The sequence below is a fragment of the Bos javanicus genome, chromosome 11 (genome assembly GCF_032452875.1).
Source record: "Bos javanicus breed banteng chromosome 11, ARS-OSU_banteng_1.0, whole genome shotgun sequence".
NCBI classification, from domain to species: domain Eukaryota; kingdom Metazoa; phylum Chordata; class Mammalia; order Artiodactyla; family Bovidae; genus Bos; species Bos javanicus.
The window spans coordinates 93,819,027-93,839,941 of NC_083878.1; the positions used below are offsets into that span (position 1 = coordinate 93,819,027).

A 20,915-nucleotide genomic window follows, 5' to 3' on the forward strand; every position below is an offset into this window, starting at 1 on the left:
ACAACCGATTCTTAAAAGCAGTTGCTCCATCCCCTCAATCAACGGTAGAGGAAGAAGTAACTGACCCTGATAACAATTTTTTGTTAGCCCAGATTTGCTTCTGAAGCCAAGCTCAGCATGTTTGATTAACATGTCTTCAAGAATAAGAGTGAGAAAACATTCCTGTATTCAAATTCAAGCAACTGGAATGGGAAGCAGGAGGAAAAGAGAGAAAATAAACCACTGACACCAGAGCTTTAAATTGTCACACTTTTATTAAGGAAACTTCCCCATAATAAGTGAAGAGGTAGTTCACAGTATGTCTAACATACAACAGATTTAGAACAGCTATTCACCAGCTGAAATAAAATGTTCTGGGTTGTTTGTTTAGGACATTATTTTAGAAGTAGTGATGGTGATCACCCTCCATTTATAGATCTTCTAATAAACTAAAACAAATTAAAACCACATCTGATTTACCTCAGAGCCACTTCAGTTTGGAGTTTGCCTTTAAAATTAAATAATAAATAAATAACTGTGACACGGTGATTTTTTAAAAAACCAAACTAAGGAAAACAGAACCCTCTCATTTTTAGTTATCCTGGGGATCCATAAAATACAAATGCTGAATGTCTACGGTTTTAAAAAATCTTCCTCCACTACAAGAATACAACTAGTTTTGAAAGTCATCTTCCTCTGTAAAACATATTCAATATCAGTAAATTGATCACTTTGCATATAATCTAAGAAACATGTATAAACAAAAAGTCAAGTACCACCAAAATTAAGAAAATGTCTCACAGAAACAGAACACCTCTCCAGCCAAGAAATGGGGGAGACTGTAAACCACTTCAGTGGTTTGCAATTGAAAAAGGTGAGAACTACAAGTTTTACTCATACAAAACCATCAAGAGGCTGATTTTAAGTGATCAAAGAAAGCAAGGCAGTTTTCTTTATTCTTCCTAGGATAAAACCAAATTGATACCTTATCTCACTAAGACTACATGAGACTGTAAGCTCTGTGAGGGCAGAGACCATAACAATCTTATCTTCAAATTCTCAGTATCTAGCATAGTGCCTAACAATAATATGTGTTCAATAAATGTCTCCTGAATGCTTGAATGAATCCGGAAATAGTCTCCAACCAAAGAGACCAGTTTTATTTGAAGCCATGCCTTTTAGTCTTCAAACCACTAACAAGACATGAATTTACGCAAAGCAAGCACCCCAACTTGAAAGTTCCCTGTGATAAAATGATGTTTAGAGAAAAAAGTGAAACAGTGGTTAACATATTAGTGTCTCACTATTGCATAGAATTGGTACTCTTTGGCTGGATCATATAAAAACCAGAATGCTAGGTAGCATCATTAGATTATATAATGAGTGACATTAGGCATAAGATACCTATTAGTCTTACCACTCCATTTTATTCTCATTTAAAACCTTTTAACAAATGGTAGAAATTATACTTCAAATCAGATTCACATGTAAATGCATCAAATTCTAACAACTTTAAGAATACCCTCTGACTACTCAAGTTAAATTGGAGAAGGAAATGGCAACCCACTCCAGTATTCTTGCCTGGAGAATCCCAGGGATGGGGGAGCCTGGTGGGCTGCCGTCTATGGGGTCGCACAGAGTCGGACATGACTGAGGTGACTTAGCAGGACTCAAGTTAAAATTAATTTTTGGTTCATCTATACATGGGACTCACAGCTCAGAAACAAAAATCAGGAAATCCTGATGGAAACTAAACACTGTTTCCAGACAAAATTAGTTTCACATTTGGATCCTTCTCACACTGTTATCTGTCCTTTCTGTTCCTAATCAACACCCAGCAAATCAGTTGCTTGCTTAGGAAGAATGTAATATTCATCCTAACCAAAAAATAATTACCTTACAAAAATAAATCCTTCTATGACTGTTCTGTTTGCAAAACTGAGGCTGTCTTAGAACGCACACAAGGATGCACGGAGGGGAAGCACAAACTAGGAACTTTTTGCTAAAGTATTCTTGATCATGTACTAAATCTTTTTAAGCCAAGGGACAGTGAGAAATGAGGAGACCTTAGCTCATATTTAGCCTACTCAGTCTACTTTGGCCACCTTGGCCAGGCTACCTCTTTGGGCTTTGGATACCCCAACTTAAAAAACGAGAGGCAGGCTAAATCATTTCTTAAGATTCTCTATGGACTCAAACACTCCTATTATCTAAATCTAACTCATGGTTCAGAAACAAGTAAGACTCAAAATTTTATTTCTGAACATGTGCTTAGGAAAAACAGTTGTTTTGTTTTTCGGTAACGGAAAATCAACTTTGTATTTGATCTGTCAAAGGGGATGAGGTGGGACTGTGTACCATTATAGGAACATCTAAATGCAAAAATCTGACTGCTCCTGACCCACTTTTTTCATCCACTTTAGAAATTAAGGTACACAAGGAAATGAGAATTCAAAGACTATTACAATATGCTGGACAAAACTGAAGGCCAAACTCACCTTAGCAATAGCAAACTTCTACAACAAAGTCTAGAGACTGACTCCAGATAGCCCCTTTTTAAAGAGAGACCATTATATGTTAGCACACTTTAAGTGTACCTGGAGCAATCCTGATTCCGAAAGCATCACCAAGTAAGCTACAGAATAATTATAAGCATTTGACTTCTTTTGGGGGAAGACCTCCCAAATAAGTACTGTTGTACAACTACTACCCTTTGTTGGTTATGCTCCCCAATGATGATTCCTGTCTGCAGGTATTGATGGAAATACTGTACTCTGGTCTATGTCAACTTCAATCACATGAAGCTGGGCCATAAACTGTTGAAAAGAGTACAGAATAATCTAAAATACTTCTTTATAGCCAGCTCCAGGATAAGTAGATTCATTCATTTATCAGACATAGATGAATTATCAGTGGTTCTGATAGAACTAGAAGTTCTATCACATATTCAGGCTGATAGCAATATCACCTTATATCTCAGCTTATTTCCTACCAAAGAAAAAGATTATTTGCTTCCCTTAGCATAGCATCTATTGGTGGAGTGGAGTTGATGTTATTAACTTCTTGGTACCTTCAGAATGTGCCCAGTGGAAAGTCTAAAATAAGTGTCAGTCTAAGACATAAGTTGATGTTAGGTAGACAAATGGAGTACTCCTTGGGAAAGGAAAACAGACATCACAGGATAAATAATTCAAAACAGAACATAGGAAAGGGCAAAAGGCAGGCAAGACCACTCCAAGTGGCAAGTTGCCTGGTCTGTTAGTGCTTTGACTCACCCCTACGACCTGCACAGAGGATCTGGAGAAGTCAAATTAGCGAAATGACTCCTAAAAAGACTCGGACTATTGCCATGTTTGTTGTAGTCAGTTCTAGTTAGGAGCACAAAGGCCCTGTTTAATTCACGCAAGTGCTATCGTTCCTTAAGTTCAGGACAGCTTGGGCCAGTTTACCGGCATCCAGGACCTGTGTCGCATCAGGCTGCGGCTGACACCCTTTAGAGTCTGTGACTGTTGTACACGCAAAAGAATCAAAGTCCACAGTGAGGTCTTGCACATTTCTTTCATTGGCATTATCAAAGCTGTTTTTGCCATGCAGCTGTTTAAGGTGCTTCCTCAAAACTGGCTTATGTGCAAAAACCATGTCACAATAGTTACACTTATGGGGCTTATCTCCACTGTGAAGGTTAAGATGATCCTGTAAGGAACACTTCTGAGAAAAGGTTTTCCCACAGATTTTACACTGGAAAGGTTTAATGCCGGCATGCACACGCATGTGTCGATGAAGGTTGCCTTTCTGAGTAAAAGTCTTGCCGCAGAGTAGACACATAAAGAGTTTGTGCATTTTTAAATGGTTGGCGTAGTTCTCCAGGTGACGAAACACCCTGGTACACTTTGGGCACTGGTGATGCCACTGCAGGCCTTTGTCTACACCTCGAATATTAGGCCCAAAGACATCTTTCGCGGCCATGATGATGTTATCACTGCCTGTGTAAGAGAGGGCATAATTGTGGAGATGGTTTTGCTCTATTTCACTTACTCTGTTTTCCACAGTTGAATTTATCAGAGAGTGCTGGGGCTCGGATGAATGTAAAGCAGTGGGTTCAGAAGAAATAAACTGGTTCTGATCTTTTTTACTTCTAACCTCTGATACATCCCCAATAGATTCTACCTTAACAATCTGAATATCACTGTCCTCTATATCCATACTGTCTTCAGATGGGTGAATACAAGGTGAGTCCTGCTTTGGGGAGCCTCTGGCATCTCCCTGATGTTCTTTCGACTGGGGAGAAGCACTCTGTGGTTCACATCCCTCTTTACTTTCCATTGGCTGTTTTGGCTTTATAAACTTCCACAAGGCCTGCGTGCACCGTTCTACAATGTGACTCATCTGAAGAAAACTCGCAGCGGTCAAGTAATTGACCAGTTCCATCTCGGGGAATTCCAGCACACCACTATAGCACGACAAGAGCAATTGTCTCCCCACTTCGGAACTCTGCAATATGGAGATTTTCACCTCTCTCGAATCGTTCAGTAAAAACTGGTCTCTTAAGAAGGGGGAACCTGCAGCAAACACAATTTTATGCCCCTGTACCTCAATATCATCTATGAGAACTGTAACATCACAAAATTTATTCTCTTCTCTTAATTTGTTCATTTTTTGTAACATTGAATCTCCATAATTTTCAAACTTGAAGTGAAGGAGATCTGATCTTTCAGACATTTTGGCAGACCTAAAGAACAGAAATGTAAAAAGGATGAATTTAAGAAAATTCAAACAATTAAGAAAACCTGGATTTTCCTTCCAAAAACAAATCTGTGTTGTCATACCTGTTCATATGTATCTGAATGAAATTTCCCTTGAAAGAGGAAGCTAGTATAACAGCTTTTGAAGGCTGTTAAAAATGACTCCTCACCAACATCAAGTGTCAACTGCAGCTAAAGGAGTGGACTTATATTAGTGGAAATAGCTTGGCATTCATTCAGCTTTTTAAGACGCTTAATACAAGAACAGTGCTTGAGTTATTCCAAGGGCATTCTTTTGCTTCTCAAATCAGAATTCTGTCAGGTTTCATGAAATACCTAAAACATCCCAACAAGTAATAAAGTAATAAGTAACGATTTTATTTTGCATGATACTGTGAACCTGCTTCTTCAAAGACAAAACACTATTTTCCTTTGCTTTGAATTTTACTGTAATGGCACTGCTTGTCCCATTCCTGGGTAAACCCTCTTCTGTCTAAACTGATGTGAATTTACTCATACAAGTATTTTTGCAGTAAAATGAAAGTCACATGTTTAAAGGGACAACTTTTAGACAGTGTCAAAGGCACAGGTCTTTGTTCTTTGCATTTTGGACAAACCTAAATCCTTTCTTAAGAAACATTTGTTGATACATGAAGTAAATATTTGATATAGAAAAACCAGATGAGTCACTTGGTGGGAATCTGAGTAAGAGTACAGTGGATCTAGTTAATCCCTATTAGATGCTTGCTTTCTTCTTTATCCCCATTCATCCATCATTACTCATCAACTGGACTACTCAAATTCATTCATAAATGCCCATTGGTTCCAGCTTCTATTACCTCTAAACCAACTCCTACACCACCTCATGTCATCTTTCAAAAACATAGATCTGTTTATATCCAATCCCTGCCTAAAATCTTTGTGACCTCCTGTCATCTCCTGGATGAAGACGAACCTCTCCAATATAAACTGATCAAGTAAATTTAATAATAATTAAGGTAAACATTGGCAAAAACCAACCAACCATGGAGACGGTTTCTTTGTAAAAACTGCATATATGTCCTGTTGTAAAGCAATTTCTTTGGAGAAACTCCCCATGTTCTGATTCCATACTCTTACTTGGCCTCCCACGTGTCACTCTAAAGGGAACGATGAGTTAGCCATGTCAATGTGACACCGTCAACATATTATTTTTACGATGACAGCCCATCAGTCATAGTAAAAATAAACACCTTGTCTATATACCAATCTTCTGTGAAATCAGTGGGTATATAAGATCTACCCGTGAGAAGTAGCTCCACAATTTCAGTACATCAGTAAGTTCACCTTGAACTTTGTATCTCCATCAACACCATAGTTGAGAATCACAACCAACAGTTCCTAGTGATATCTGGCTCCTGAAGCTCAATCTTTAGTTTTATGTTCTAGACCACTGAGTTACAAAGGCCCATAGAACACCAGCTTGTGACAGCAGAATATAGGTCTCAATCATAATGCTCAGCGCCTACTTCATAATAGTACTTTACTGACTCCAAACCTTACTACAGGTATTTCTTTAGTCCAGAACACTATTCTCAGCCAATTCTGACTCTCTTATTTCCTCTGAGGCCCTTCTCTAACCCCTTAGATCAGAACAGTTGTCTCTACTGAAACTGTAACCTCAAAATACTAACAGTAATATCCTTCAAACTGCAAGCTTCATGGCATTAGAATAATCTCTGCCCCATTCAATAGGGCTAATGCTGGGAATCTGCATCTTCTAGGGTGAAACACTCTTTCCTTTGGTTTCAAATTCAATAGTAACGCATCCACATTACTGGCAAACCCTATTCTGTTCAAACTGGTGTGTATACCCATCACCTAATATAGTACTAAACACACAGCAGGTGCTCAGTTTGTATCTGTTGAACCTTTAAGATTCATTTGACAGTAATAGGAAGACTTGCTGTTAGGAAGACCAGTGCAGTGTCTGCATAAGCATTACAAGTCTGAGGCTATGAGAGCATACAAATGACTGGGTACAAGGAGCAAGGGGGGAAAAAAAAGACATTTCAAAAAAACTTGTGGGAGACATGAAAAAAAGCAATATGCAAAGGTTCTAAATTTAGGAGTTCACCTGAATTAAAATGTCACTGAAAGAGAGGTGAGTCTTAGGAGGGGGGACTGGTATGGCACAGGTATATTTAAACACATTTATACATAAATTTGGAGAAGGAAATGGCAACCCACTCCAGTGTTCTTGCCTGGAGAATCCCAGGGATGGGGTCGCACAGAGTTGGACACGACTGAAGCAACTTAGCAGCAGCAGCATACATAAATTACAAGCATCTTCTTTGTATGGCACTCTGAGTGTACAGATAAATTATAATCACAATGAAGATGAGAGAAGAGGGATGTAGAGAAGCATATGTAGCATCAGAGAAGAGATGGTAAATACCAGATGAAAAGGAAAAATCTTGGAGACATGGGAATATATTAGTAAAGAAAGTGGCGCAAAAGTATTATCCATCACAGGTCAATTTTAGCAATTATGGTTGCTTGACATATTTGATCTGGCAGTGGTGAATATCCCAATTCGTAACTAGAAATTATACAAATGACTGTTGTTCAAATAGCCAAACACAAGGGGCACTATTTCTTAGAGGTTTAGCTTGTCCTGAATTTACTGGCAGGTCAGCATTTTGATCTGTGGTGCTGGAGAAGACTCCTGGGAGTCCCTTGAACAGCAAGGAAATCAAACCAATCCATCCTGAAGGAAATGAATCCTGAGTATTCACTGGAAGGACTGATGATGAAGCTTCAATACTTTGGCCACCTGATGGGAAGAGCTGACTCACTGGAAAAGACCCTGAGTGCAGAAGGGCAGGAGGACAACGGGGTGACAGAGGATGAGACAGTTGCATGGTATCATCAACTCAATGGACATGAGTGTGAGTAGGCTCCGGGAGATGGTGAAGGACAGGGAGGCCTGGCGTGCTGCAGTCCATGGGGTCACAAAGAGTGGGACAAGACTGAGCAACTGAACGACAACGGCACTTTCCTACTAACACTGAAAAATAAGTACTAATTGCTTCCATCTATACCAGGATAGTACTCGAATTGCTTTAGGCAACTTTCCTCAGGGATCATTGTTCCTTGAAGCTCCAAAGACAGGAGTTGGAATACAGTTTCATTTACCTCCTATTCATCAGTCTCAAGCGACTTACCAACAGGAGCAGTCAGGTATCTCAGGGACGTGCTTGATTTGTCTGCTGTAGTCCAAGAATGTGAGGAAAAATTATTATTTCTCCTTTAAGAAGTTTTCCTTAATGTGTCAGCCCACTCTATTGTCTCTCTTTAATAAACTCTTATTTCCAGGCCACAGAGTTCATCCGTTAATTGTTTCCTGTCACTAGTTTCTCTTTCCATCAGAGGGTTAGTTATTTGAGGTCAAGAACCAACTGTTATTTTGTACACAACTCATTCAATAATAACTGTAACTAACTCTTAATGTTCCCTATGAAGTTACTATTGAGCTATGGTAGAGATGCCTTTCATTATTAATACTGTTTTTGAGTGCCCTAGAAAATTTCTGTCTACGGTTTGTTTCCAAAAAATAGTTTTGACAACATAAAATGAAATTTTAAACAGAAATTTTAAAATGTTCAAATAAAAAGGAGTACTTGTTTCATATGAACTAGTTTAATTTTATTTAAAAATAAGAAAAAGGATGCCTAATCTTTACTGAACCCTTGCTGAGTACCAGGTATACCCAAATCGACCCATTTAATCTTCAAAATTTCTATGAGGTAAGTATTATTGTCATCTCCACTTTGCTTATGAGGAAATTCAAGCTTGGTGAACATAAGTCACTTGCTTATTTAAGAAAGGTGGAAAGTATTAAATGTTAGAGGTAGAAATTATGCCTGAGCGACATGATGCCAAAATTCATGTATGACAGAACTAGGCTAGCTGAAGTTTTATCTTATGAACATTAACTGTCATCTCCATTCATATCCATTCAACTATACCCTGATGATTGATATGCTTTTGTATAGTTAGTTACGCTTCAATAAAAGACTTATGCTTAAAAACAAAAAATACAAATTGAAGCCAAATTTTTGTCAAGTCTAGAGGGCTTTAATAGTAAACCATTCATGTATTATCCTTGTCTTACCTTTCTCACCTATTTTAACTTTATATTATTTTTCTATTTTTTGTGCATTCATCTTTGTCGGATGAAACTTAATGCCATTTATAAAGAAAACAATAAAAATCATGAATATATTTGATTTTTAGACTCCCCAACTATAGTTAACTTCTAATAGCAATTATTCATTATCATCATAGAAATCACTCACATAATTCTAGATTATAGCAGACCTTCTAGGAACTGAAAGTACAGAACTGATTAGGTAGACTAGAGACTTGGTCACCACATTCTGCTGATTCTTTTCAAAGAATGATTTCCAAATTCTCTATATTCTTACTACCATTGGCATAGTTCAGGTCTTTATCAACTATTGTCTGGGTTACTGTGATTAAGTCTGAATACTGCTGAGTTTCTCTTAGCAAGTTTTAAATGACCCCCTTTCCAAACATCAATGAAATAGAAATAGCCTCACTTAAAATCACTTTTTCTTTGTTTATATTTACACAATTCTTCTATAATCACTATGTTGCAGCTGATTTGAAATTTCCCTTTGTTCAAACAGGAGTAACCCAAAAGGATCAGTGAATATTTTAGGTTGAACAATGTTCACTGTTAAGCAAGGGACAGTGGGAAAATATCCACGTTTCTTATCTCAAATGCCTCTAATGATACTGATAAGGAAAACTTTCAGTCTGTTTTCTCATCTACCTCATAAAAGTACCTTTATCTTTCAACTTAGCATGCACAACTACTTCGAAATCTTTCTTCCTCTTTCATTAACACCATATGCCATTTTTCAAAGAGGCTGTAATATACTACAGCCTTTCTATAAAACTCAATCCTTTTCTTCTTTTGGGTAACTTTCATGACACTACATTCTCCAACTGCTCACTCTTTTACTTACAACATGTTTATACAATCTGTAAGTAACATTACAGAAATATACTGTTCCTGGAAGAACTTTTGAATATAGGTGAAGTAAAAGTCCGCTTTCTCAACCTCCTTCCATTCAGTCAGTTGATTCTCAGTTTCTTCCTTAATGAATCTCCTTCCCTCTCCATTTTACTATGTATAACAGTCCCAGCCACAGAAAATAAAAACTAAAATTACTTTCAAACTATATATATTGCTTTGCGACTTTTTCGTTTATTGCTTTTAAGAGTTATTTATGTTGAATAAATCTGGTTATTTATGTTGAATAGATCTAGCTCACTCTTCTTAAACTGTTGTACAGAAGTGGGCAAGTGACTTAACAACTGGCCTCAGTTTTCCACCATTCTTTGGCTGATCTGTTCCTTAAGGATTCTGTAAATTGTGAAAAGGTAAGTATATTCTTCAAAGCTTAGTCCTTAAGTTTTTGCTATTTTCTTGAGGCTGACTTCCTCAGAAAACCTGTCTTGGTTTCTCAATGTTTTATTACCTTCTCTACTTAAGAAATTCCTAAATCTCCATCCTCCCTGCACATGGTCCTTCCTTGGCCAGGCAGGGATGCAGCGGTTCACAGGGCTCTTCCCTGCTCCTGACTTGGGACCCCTAACTTGGCTTGCATGCACTTCTCAGCAGGACGCTGTGGGGAGGAGCCCAGGCAAGCAACAGGGCCTGTGTGGCCCATGACCCCTGGGCCTCTGAGCTCCTGGCCCAGAGAGGTGATGTTAGAAAACTGGCTTAAAACTCAACATTCAAAAAAATAAGATCATGGCATCTGGTCCCATCACTTCATGGCAAATAGAAGGGGAAAAAGTGGAAGCAGTGACAGATTTTATCTTCCTGGGCTCCAAAATCACCGCTGACAGTGACTGCAGTCATGAAATCAAAAGATGCTTGCTCCTTGGAAGGAAAGCTGTGACAAACCTAGACAGTGTATTAAAAAGGAGAGACATCATTTTGCCAACAAAGGTCCATATAGACAAAGCCATGGTTTTTCCAGTCGTCAAGTACAGATGTGAGAGTTGGACCATAAAGAAGGTTGAGCACTGAAGTACTGATGCTTTGCAACTGTGGTGCTGGAGAGTCCCTTGGACAGCAAGAGCAAACCAGTCATTTCTAAACAAAATCAACCCTGAATATTCATTGGATGGACTGATGCTGAAACTGAAGCTCCAATACTTTGACTACCTGATGCAAAGAGATGATTCATTGGAAAGGATTCTGATGCTGGGAAAGATTGAGGGCAGTAGGAGAAGAGGGCAACAGAGGATGAAATGGTTGGGTAGTATTACCAACTCAATGGACGTGAGCTTGAGCAAACTGGGAAATAGTGAAGGACTGGGAAGCCTGGCATGCTGCAGTTCATGGAGTTGCAAAGAGTCGGACGTGACTTAGTGACTAAATAACAACAACATGGCTAACTTTAACCAAACTTAACCTCAATTCAGATTCCCTTGTAGCTCAGTCGGTAAAGAATGTCCCTGCAATGCAGGAGACCCAGGTTCAATTCCTGCAAAGGAGAGATCCCCTGAAGAAAGAAATGGCAACCCATTCCAGTATTCTTGCCTGGAAAATCCCATGGACAGAGGAGCCTGGTAGGCTACAGTCCATGGGGTCGCAAGTCGGACACAACTCAGAGACTAAACCACCAACCACCACCAACCTCAGTTCAATCTAATAAAAAATAACTGCCCTAGGCTATTACTCTATCATTTGAAATGCATGTTATCTAAACTCTTGCACCAACTAAAACTCAATAAGTCAAAAATAAAAACTTGTGGAGAATACTTCTGAGAACAGTGGATGTAGAGACAAGGAAACCTGTTAGTGTTATTTTAACAGAGCGATATAGAAATAATGAGGGCCCAAATAATATAGATCAGTCCTGGGTGTTCACTGGAGGGACTGATGTTGAAGCTGAAACTCCAATACTTTGGCCACCTGATGCGGAGAGCTGACTCATTTGAAAAGACCCTGATGCTGGGAAAGATTGAGGGCAGGAGGAGAAGGGGACAACAGAGGATGAGATGGTTGGATGGCATCACCGACTCAATGGACATGGGTTTGGGTGGACTCCGGGAGTTGGTGATGGACAGGGAGGCCTGGTGTGCTGCGTTTTATGGGGTCACAAAGAGTCGGACATGACTGAGCGACTGAACTGAACTGAATAATATGAAATTGAGAAGAAATAATATGGATTTATTTTAACAGATTCCAGAGATATCTCAAAGAATTGATGGACTTGATAACCAAGGTAGGGAACAAGGGATGAAACGTCACGATGACTCCTAGGTATTTGGTTTGAGAAACTGGATGTCTGACAGAATGTCATTCAATAAGCAAGGAAATGCTGGGGGAAACGACCATGGGTCAGGTTTTAAAATGTTTAACCAGAGGAGCCTGCATGACATTAAGGGGAAGATCGATTAGCTAGCTGATATGGCTCTGAAGCTAAAGAGAAGACCTGATTTGGATAAGTTAATAAATGAAAGCATGACATACCTAACTATGAATGAAACTGACCTAAAATGGCACATATTGGAAGAGAATCTAAGGGAAAAGAAATGAAAAATAAATCCGTAACAGAAACATAAATCCATCACTTACCTTCTTCTCAATCTGGATCTCTTCCAAGCCTCTCCATTTTTTTTAATCAAGAGTCTATCTTTGCTTAAATTTTCCCCTTCTTTTGACTCCCATGTTCAATCACTGCTTAGTACAGTGGATAAAACCAGGTTTCCAAGAATCAAAATGCTGCCCCACCACTTTCTAGTTGTATGACCTTGGGCAAGTTACTTAATTACTTTTGTTTTTTCAGTTGTCCCATCTGTCAAAGAAATAACAGTACTTAACATGATAATATTAATATTTCCATAACAATAGGTTGTTATGGAAAATTAAAAGTAAATTAATGTTTTAAATTCAGTTACTTTTTAAAAGAACTTAGGATAGTGCCTGGAATTGTGCTCTGTAACCAAATGTTAGATCAATAATACAGCCTGTCAATATCCTTTGTGAAGTCCTTTAACGTGTGGCATTTCTTTCATTCTCATTTAATACCAAACCACCTGAGGTCTCTCCATTATTTCACGTATTATCACCTCATCATTCTGCTAAAATTGCTTTGTAAAAAGTCACTCATGATCTCTTGATAAAGAAATGCAATCTTTTTTTTTTTTCTTTCTCATTCTCCAAAGGCTCTGCATCCATTGTCTCAGTGGACCCTTCTCAGTGTTCTCCTCTCTTGACTTCTGAAACTTCTTGGTTGCTGGAATCCTTACGTTTTATCATTATATTTTATCATCTACTTCTGTTTCTGCTACTCTATCAACTACTATTAACTACTCCCATTTCCCCAAATATTCCCTTCATTGTCAATAACCCCTTCCTGATACCAACTATTTCCATGGCTTCCTACCTCTGTGCTTTAAGATGATTCAAACTTTTACCTCAAGCCACGGCATTTAGGCTGAGCTGCAGATTTGTCTTTCCAACTCTATACTGGACAGTTTCATGTGGCTATCCCATCAGGCCTTAAATTCAAATATCCAAAAAATGAACTGGTCATCTACACTATGCTTATGGTTTTATTGCTGATAATGGCATTAACATTCTTCAAATTTCACAGGCCTGAAACCTAAGACTCAGCTTTGATATCTCTTTCACCCTCAACATCCAATTCATTATGGAGTCTTTACAGCATTTCCTACAGCATGTGTGTGCTTAGGCACTCTCAGTCATGTCTAACTCTTTGCAACCCCATGGACTGCAGTCTGCTAGGCTCCTCTGTCCATGGGATTCTCCAGGCAAGAATACTGGAGTGGGCTGCCATGCCCTCTTCCAGGGAATCTTCCCAACCCAGGGATCGAACCCAGGTCTCTCACAATGCAGAGGATTCTTTCCTGTCTGAGCCACCAGAGAAGCCCAAAATACTGGAGTAGGTAGCCTATCCCTTCTCCGGTGGATCTTCCCAATCCAGGAGTCAAACAGGGGTCTCCTGCGTTGCAGGTGGATTCTTTACCAGCTGAGCTACCAGGGAAGCCCTTCCCTTCAGCATACCTGCTTTCTTTCTGATAATACTATCATAACTTGGTTTTGGGATTCCGTTACTTCTCACTAGGCTGATCCCATTACACCTTCAAAAGAATCTCCGATAAGAACATCTAGAATTTAGCTAAAGAGTCCAGAATGAGTTCTTAGACATTCCTATCCTATAGGCTGACCTCCAGAACAAGATGATTTTCTACAATGCAAATGTGACCACACTAGTCTCCTGCTCAAAACTCTTCAACAAGTACCCACCTCTTTTAGTTGTAAATCTTCACTATCTGGACTTCCATCTACTTTCCCAGCTTCATATCTCATGCTTCGCACAAGAGCCCTGGAACCCTCTCCTGCTCTTCCCACACAAGTTATGCTCACACACTGCAACTGCTCAGCACTGCAACTGTTCCTCTGAGGGCAAAACCTCTTCTCCACCTTATCCGCAAGTAAAACTGAAAGTCTCTTCAGCCTCCCCGGCAACAGCCCCTTGAACGTTTCATACATATACGACTGATATGTATATCGCAGGAGCACTCATTTGTTTTTATCTGGTTCCCAAACTTGACCCTGAAAATTAGAACAATGTCTTACGAATTCCCAGTGCCTGACAAGGCGCCAGATATAAAAAAGGTGTTGTAGCCAGTGGCAAAAGGGTAAACTAGCTGCACTCCACAGTGATCCTCGCAGGCTGGCACTGAGGCCTTGCCCTGGCCGAGAACTGGCACTTCTTAAAAGATGCCAGAGTCGGGTTAAAGCCAACTGCTTGGCCCTCGGCTGGGGTCCCCGGAGGAGGTCCCTGGGGGCATCCTTAGGCTCCCCACTCCAGACTCAGGGGAGGGAAAGGGGCGGGGCATAGCAGGGGCCGGGCCAAGGGCTCCGTAAGCACCCCCAAGCCTAGGCCAGCCCCTCGGCCCCCATCCCGGTGCAGGTCCCGGCCAATCCATGGCCCCAAGGGGGCTCGATTTTGAGAGACCTTGTACCCCTACCCGGCGCTCCGGCCGCCTCCGCACTTACAGACCCGGGGGAAGGCCACCGTCAGGATCCGGCACCGCCAGGAGCTCCGGCCCCTCGGGGCTCCGGGAAGGGGGAGGGGCAGGGAACCCGAGCCAAAGGGGGACCCAACGGAACCGGAAGGGCAGCCCTCGCCGGACAAAGACAACTTCCAGGTCCCATGGTCCTCTCCGCCAATCGGAAGGCTGGGAGGGCGGCGGGCCAGGAGAGGGATTCTCCGTGCCGTGGGCGAGATGATCGGGTACCCCGGGCTCCCGCTAGCTTCTCCGCCCGCGTGAGCCGACGAGCAAGTGCTGTGGCTTCTTAGCGCCTGGGGCTCAGGCCCCGCGCACTTCGCTCCTTCTCAGCCGTTCCTCTCTGGCTACGACTCGGCCGTCTGCCGTCTGCGTGGGCCTGAAAGGCGCAGCTGCACTTAAAGCGTCGGTAAGCTCCTCCTGCCTAGGGTATGGACTCGCCTTCTTGGGACCCAGAAGCGGAGGGAAGGACGTTTACCTCACTCGGTTTTTGCATGTTGGTGTTTCCCAGGGATTTGCATTCTCCGTTACCTACAACTTGCTGATTGTTCACAACTCTCTTTCGCCTGACCATCAGCTCTCTTGCGCCAGGGCCAGCTGCCGAGAAGACATGTCCAATTGGTTTTCCACTGTTAAGGTAGCTTTGAACTCAAGGTCATCGGCAGACCTGCTTCTTACCTCCTATAGTCCTTGTGTTGGTGAATGGCATCGTCCACGCAGTCTTGCCCACCAGAAAACTTCAGTATCATTCTAGAGCCACTTTGCATCTTGCCAATTCAATGGTTCACTGGGTTCTCCTCGTTTTTTGGGGGGATGGGGGAGCGAGGATATTGTGGTAAAACATACATAGTATTTACCATTTTAATAATTTGTAAGTGTGAAGTTCCATGGCATTAAGTACTTCACAATATTGGGTAACCATCACCGCTGCTGTAGCCAATTTCATTATTTTACTTGTGGTTATCGTTTTTCCGCCATTTTTGAAAAGTTTGTCCTTTTCCCTGGTGACTCGGTCAGTAAAGAATCCGCCTTACAATGCAGGAGACCTAGGTTCCATTCCTAGTTGGGGAACATCCCCTGGAGAGGGAAATGGCAACCTACTCCAGTATTCTTGCCTGGGAAATCCCATGAACAGAGGAGCCTGGCGGGCTACAGTCCGTGGGGTCACAAGAGTCGGACAGACCTTAGTGACTAAGCCACCATCATCGTTTTTCCAACACCATTTTTGAAAAGTTCCTCCTTTCTCTGTTGAATGGATTTGGCACCTTTGTTGAAAATTGACTGACCATGTTTGTGTGAATTCATTTCTGGACGCTCTATTCTATTACATGTGGCTGTATCTCTGTACTTATACTGGTACATATTCTTCTACTGTAACTTTGTAGTAAGTTCCTAAGTGATGAAGTTATTAGGACTTCAACTTTATTTTATCCAGATTGTTTTGGTTATGGCAAGCCCCTTGAAATTCCGTATGAATTTGAGGATCAGCTTTTACATTTCTAAGAAAAAGGCTGTTGTAATTTTGATAGAGATTGTGTTGAGTCTGTAGATCATTTTGGGTAATATTGCCATCTTAATTTTAAGTCTTACTGTCTGAATAAGAAACATCTTTTCATGTACTTAGGTCTTTATTTTCCTTCAGGAGCACTTTTCAGGGTATTTAATTCATTCTGATAACATAAATGAAATTGCTTTCTTAATTTCCTTTTCACACTGTTGCTGGTGTGCAGAAACCCAACTGATTTTTGGTGTTGGTCTTGTACCCAGCAATGCTTCTGATTTTTTTTTTTTTTTTTGACCCCATAGGCTTTCTTGTGGATTCTTCAGGATTTTCTGTATATATGACCACGCTGCCTGTAAATATAGTTTTACCTCTTTACAATTTGGATGCCTTTAATTTTTTCATCTTATAGTTCTGGTTAGAGCTTTCAGTACAGTGTTGAATATCAGGCATCCTTGACTTGTTCATGACTTGTTCTAAGAGGCATAGGTAAATGATTGCATTTGATTTAGATACGGGTTTTGGGGTTTTTTTTTTACAAATACTTTTATCATGTTGGGGAATATTCCCTCTATAACTACATTTTCTGAAAGATCTTATGCAAAGGCATTGTACTTTGTCAAATAACTTTTCAACGTTAATTGAGATGATCATGAGTTTCTTCCTTAGTTCTATTAATGGAATATTTTAAATTGATTGATTTTATGTTGAACCACCCTTGCATTATTGGGATAAATCCCGCTTGGTCATGGGGAATAATTCTGTTCATATGCTGTTGAATTTGATTTCCTTTTATGTTGTTGAGGATTTTGGCATCTATATTCATAAGAGATATTGGTATATAACATTTTGTGATGCATTTAGTTAGCTTTGGGATCAGAATAATGAGGCTTCATGGAATCAGAAAGCATTCCCTCTTCCTCAGTTTTTTGTAAGAGTGAGGACTGTTATTAATTCTTAATTAAGTATTTGGTACAATCCCTTGCCGAAGCCATCTGGTGCAGGACTGTTCTTTTTGGGAGGTTTTTGATTACTCACTCAGTCTCTTTACTTGTTATGAGTATGTTGAGATTTTCTAATTTTTCGAGAATCCACTTAAATAATTTGTATGTTTCAGGGAATTTGCCCGTTATATTCTAGGTTGATTTTGTTGATCTTTTCAAGGAAACAACTTTTGGTTTCATTGATTTCTTTTTTTCTCTTTTTCTTTTCTCTTGGTTTATTTCCATTCTATTTCCTTCCTTTTGCTGGCTTTGAGTTTAGTTTGTTATTCTTATTTCATAAGGCATAAAGTTAGGATATTGTTTTGAGATTCTTGTTTTTTAATGTAACCATTTACAACTGTAAATTTCTTTGCTTACTGCTTTCATTGCATCCTGTAAGTTTTGGATGTTTTTATCATTACTCATTTTCAGGTATATTCTAATTTCCCTTTTAAGGACTTCTTTGACTCATTTGTTCTTTAAGAATGTGTTTAATACCCACATATTTTGAATTTTCCAGTTTTCCCTCTTACTCATTTCCAACTTCATCCCATTGTAGTTGGAAGATACTTTGTTTAATGACCTCTTAAAATCTTTTGAAACTTGTTTTGTGGCCTAATATATGGCCTGTATTGGAGAATGTCCTATGTGAACTTGAAAAGAATGTACTGCTGTTGTGCAGTGGAATATGCTGTATACCTGTTAGGTTCAGTTTATTGTGATGTTCAAGTCCTTTAATTCTAATGTATCTTCTGTCTGGTTGTTCTATTCATTATTGAATGTGGGCCATTAAATTTTCTAACTATGATTGTAGAACTGTTTGCTGCTAAGTCACTTCAGTCGTGTCCGACTCTGTGCGACCCCAAAGACGGCAGCCCACCAGGCTCCCCCGTCCCTGGGATTCTCCAGGCAAGAACACTGGAGTGGGTTGCCATTTCCTTCTCCAATGCATGAAAGTGAAAAGTGAAAGTGAAGCCACTCAGTCGTGTCTGACCCTTAGCGACCCCATGGACTGCAGCCTACCATGGGGTTTTCCAGGCAAGAGTAATGGAGTGGGGTGCCATTGCCTTCTCCAGTAGAACTGTTTATTCCTCCCTTTAATTCTGTTCATTTTTGCTTCAAATATTTTGAGAGTCTATTACTAGTTATGTGAAATTGAAAGTTGTTCAGTTCCATCGGACTCTTTGTGACCCCGTGGACTATATATAGTCCATGGAATTCTCCAGGCCAGAATACTGGAGTGGGTAGTCTTTCCCTTCTCCAAAGGATCCTCCCAACCCAGGGATCAAACCCAGGTCTCCTGCATTGCGGGTGATTCTTTACCCGCTGAGCCACAAGGGAAGCCCAAGTATACTGGAGTGGGTAGCCTCTCGCTTCTCCAGTGGATCTTCCGGACTCAGGAATAGAACCAGGGTCTCCTTCATTGCAGGCTGATTCTTTACCAACTGAGCTATCAGGGAAGCCCAAGGTAAAAGTGAAAGTCGCTCAGGTGTCTGACTCTTTGCAACCTCATGGACTGTAGTCCATGGAATTCTCCAGGCCAGAATACTGGAGTGGGTAACCATTCCCTTCGCCAGGGGACTTCCCAACCCAGGGATTGAACCCAGGTCTCCCACATTGCAGGAGGATTCTTCCCTGATGGCTCAGTTGGTGAAGAATCTGCTTGCAATGCAGGAGACCCTGGTTTGATTCCTGGGTTGAGAAGATTCTCTGGAGAAAGGGATAGGCTACCCACTCCAGTATTCTTGGGCTTCTCTTGTGGCTCAGCTGGTAATGAATCTGCCCCAAATGTGGGAGACCTGGGTTTGATCCCTGGATTGGGAAGATCCCCTAGAGAAAAGAATGGCTACCCACTCCAGTATTCTGGCCTGGAGGATTCCATGGACTATAATCCATGGGGTCGCAAAGAGTTGGACAGGACTGAATGACTTTCACTAGTTATGTAAATGTTTAAGTTTTTATAATCTTGCTCTATTGAACCTTTTTTTTTATAATGACTTTCTTTGTCTCTTGTAATTGTTTTAAAGTCTATTTTGTATAATCTTAATATAACCACCTGAAGCTCCGTTTTGGTTAGTACTTGCATAAAAATGCATAGAATATCTTTTTTTTTTAAACCTATTAATGTCTTTGGATCTAAAGTGAGTATTTTCTAGATTGCATATTGCTGGAACATGTTTTTATTTTATCCATTCTGCCCATCTCTGTCTTTTGATTAGAAAGTTTATGCCATTTACATTTAAAGTAAGGACTGATAATGAGGAACTTATTTCTGCCATTTTGCTACTCATTTTCTATAGGCTTATAGCTTCTGTGTCTTTCATTTCTTCCATTACAGCCTTCTGTTTTTATTTTTTGTAGTGAAAACTTTTGACTTACCTCTTATTTCCTTCTGTGTATATTCTATAGATATTTCCTTTTTGGTTACCATGGGAATTACATTTAACAGCTCAAAATTGTAACAATTAAAATGGATACCAATTTTAGTAACAAACAAAAACTGTCCTATACAGCTCTGTCTCCCCTTTGTTATTGGATTTTATAGATTACATCTTTATACATTGTGTGTGCAATAAATTAGACTAATATTTTTATGCATTTTCATTAAAATCATAAATTAAGTAAAATGGAGGAAAATTAAAATGGAGGTAAATAATTACACTAATGATTCTGTAGTTGCTTGTATATTTTTCTTCACCAGAGAGATCTTTATTTCTTCATATGACTTTAATTATTGTTGAGCATCCTTTCATTTCAACCTGAAGGATCCTCTTCATCATTTCTTGTAAGATGGGTTTAGTGGTAATGAATTCCCTTAGCTTTTTTTTTTTTTAATCAGAAAATGTCTTGATTTCTCCCTCATTTTTGAAGGACAATTTTGCTAGATATAGAATTGTCCACCAAGAGTTTTTTTCATTCATACTTTTAATATTATCAACCCACTGCCTTCTGGCTTCTAAGATTTAAGATGAGAAATTGTCTGATAATCTTACTGAAGATCCCTTGTATGTGATGAGTATTCTCTCTTGTTGCTTTGAAGATTCTCTTTTTTCTTTGGCTTTCTACAGTTACATTATTATCTTTTCTTCCCTTTCTCTCTTCTCCTTTTGGGATACTTATAATGGTACATTGTTTCCCTTAATAGTGTCCTGCAGACCTCTTAGGCTCTATTTAGTGTTCACTTTTATTTTTCTGTTCCTCAGATGGAGTAGGAAGAACATGGAATCCATCTCTACCTAGGCAACAATTATACTGGCAGACTGTCTGAAGTAACTATTTCGGAACTCTGGAATCTATTTGAATGCTTGCATGTTCCAGGGGAAAATCTGGTTGGTCATCTGAGGTTAATTTCAGTCAAGGTGAGCCTTTAGTGTGAATAGGTAGGAAACTATTTGTTCCTACCCCTCAACCCTGTTTATATTGCAGGTATGGCTTGCTGGAGCCAGAGTGGGAAGTAAGAACCTTGTTTTCCTAGAATGTAGGAAATGTAGGAACCTAGAGTTCTACATTTTATTTTATTTATTTTATTTTTATTGAAGTATAGTTGATTTACTATATTGTGTTAGTTTCAGGTATACAGCA

The 20,915-nt window shown here is 39.8% G+C and overlaps 2 protein-coding genes across 7 annotated transcripts in view; one reads left to right on the top strand and one right to left on the bottom strand.

Annotated features, from left to right (window-relative positions):
• Positions 1-235: 235 nt before the first annotated feature.
• Positions 236-14,987, bottom strand: ZBTB26 (zinc finger and BTB domain containing 26). Of its 5 annotated transcripts, XM_061433474.1 has the most exons (3): positions 14,839-14,881; positions 12,388-12,607; positions 236-4,708 (listed from the first exon to the last, which is right to left on the bottom strand). In XM_061433474.1, exon 3 carries the CDS (start codon positions 4,696-4,698, stop codon positions 3,373-3,375), a length of 1,326 nt encoding a protein of 441 aa, XP_061289458.1. In that variant the 5' UTR covers positions 4,699-4,708; positions 12,388-12,607; positions 14,839-14,881; the 3' UTR covers positions 236-3,372. The 5 variants fall into 5 exon arrangements, with proteins under 5 accessions (XP_061289458.1, XP_061289460.1, XP_061289459.1 ...); XM_061433476.1 differs by lacking the exon at positions 12,388-12,607 and having other exon boundaries at positions 14,839-14,987; XM_061433475.1 differs by lacking the exon at positions 12,388-12,607 and having other exon boundaries at positions 14,811-14,987.
• Positions 14,988-15,080: 93 nt separating this feature from the next.
• RABGAP1 (RAB GTPase activating protein 1) overlaps positions 15,081-20,915 on the top strand; it is a 169,158-nt gene continuing 163,323 nt past the window's right edge. Inside the window, exons 1-2 of one of the 2 annotated variants that reach the window (XM_061433454.1) lie at positions 15,081-15,258; positions 15,361-20,692. The gene's annotated coding sequence lies outside the window, so the exon portion shown is untranslated. The remainder of the gene's footprint in view (positions 15,259-15,360; positions 20,693-20,915) is intronic. The other variant, XM_061433455.1, reaches the window with a different exon arrangement.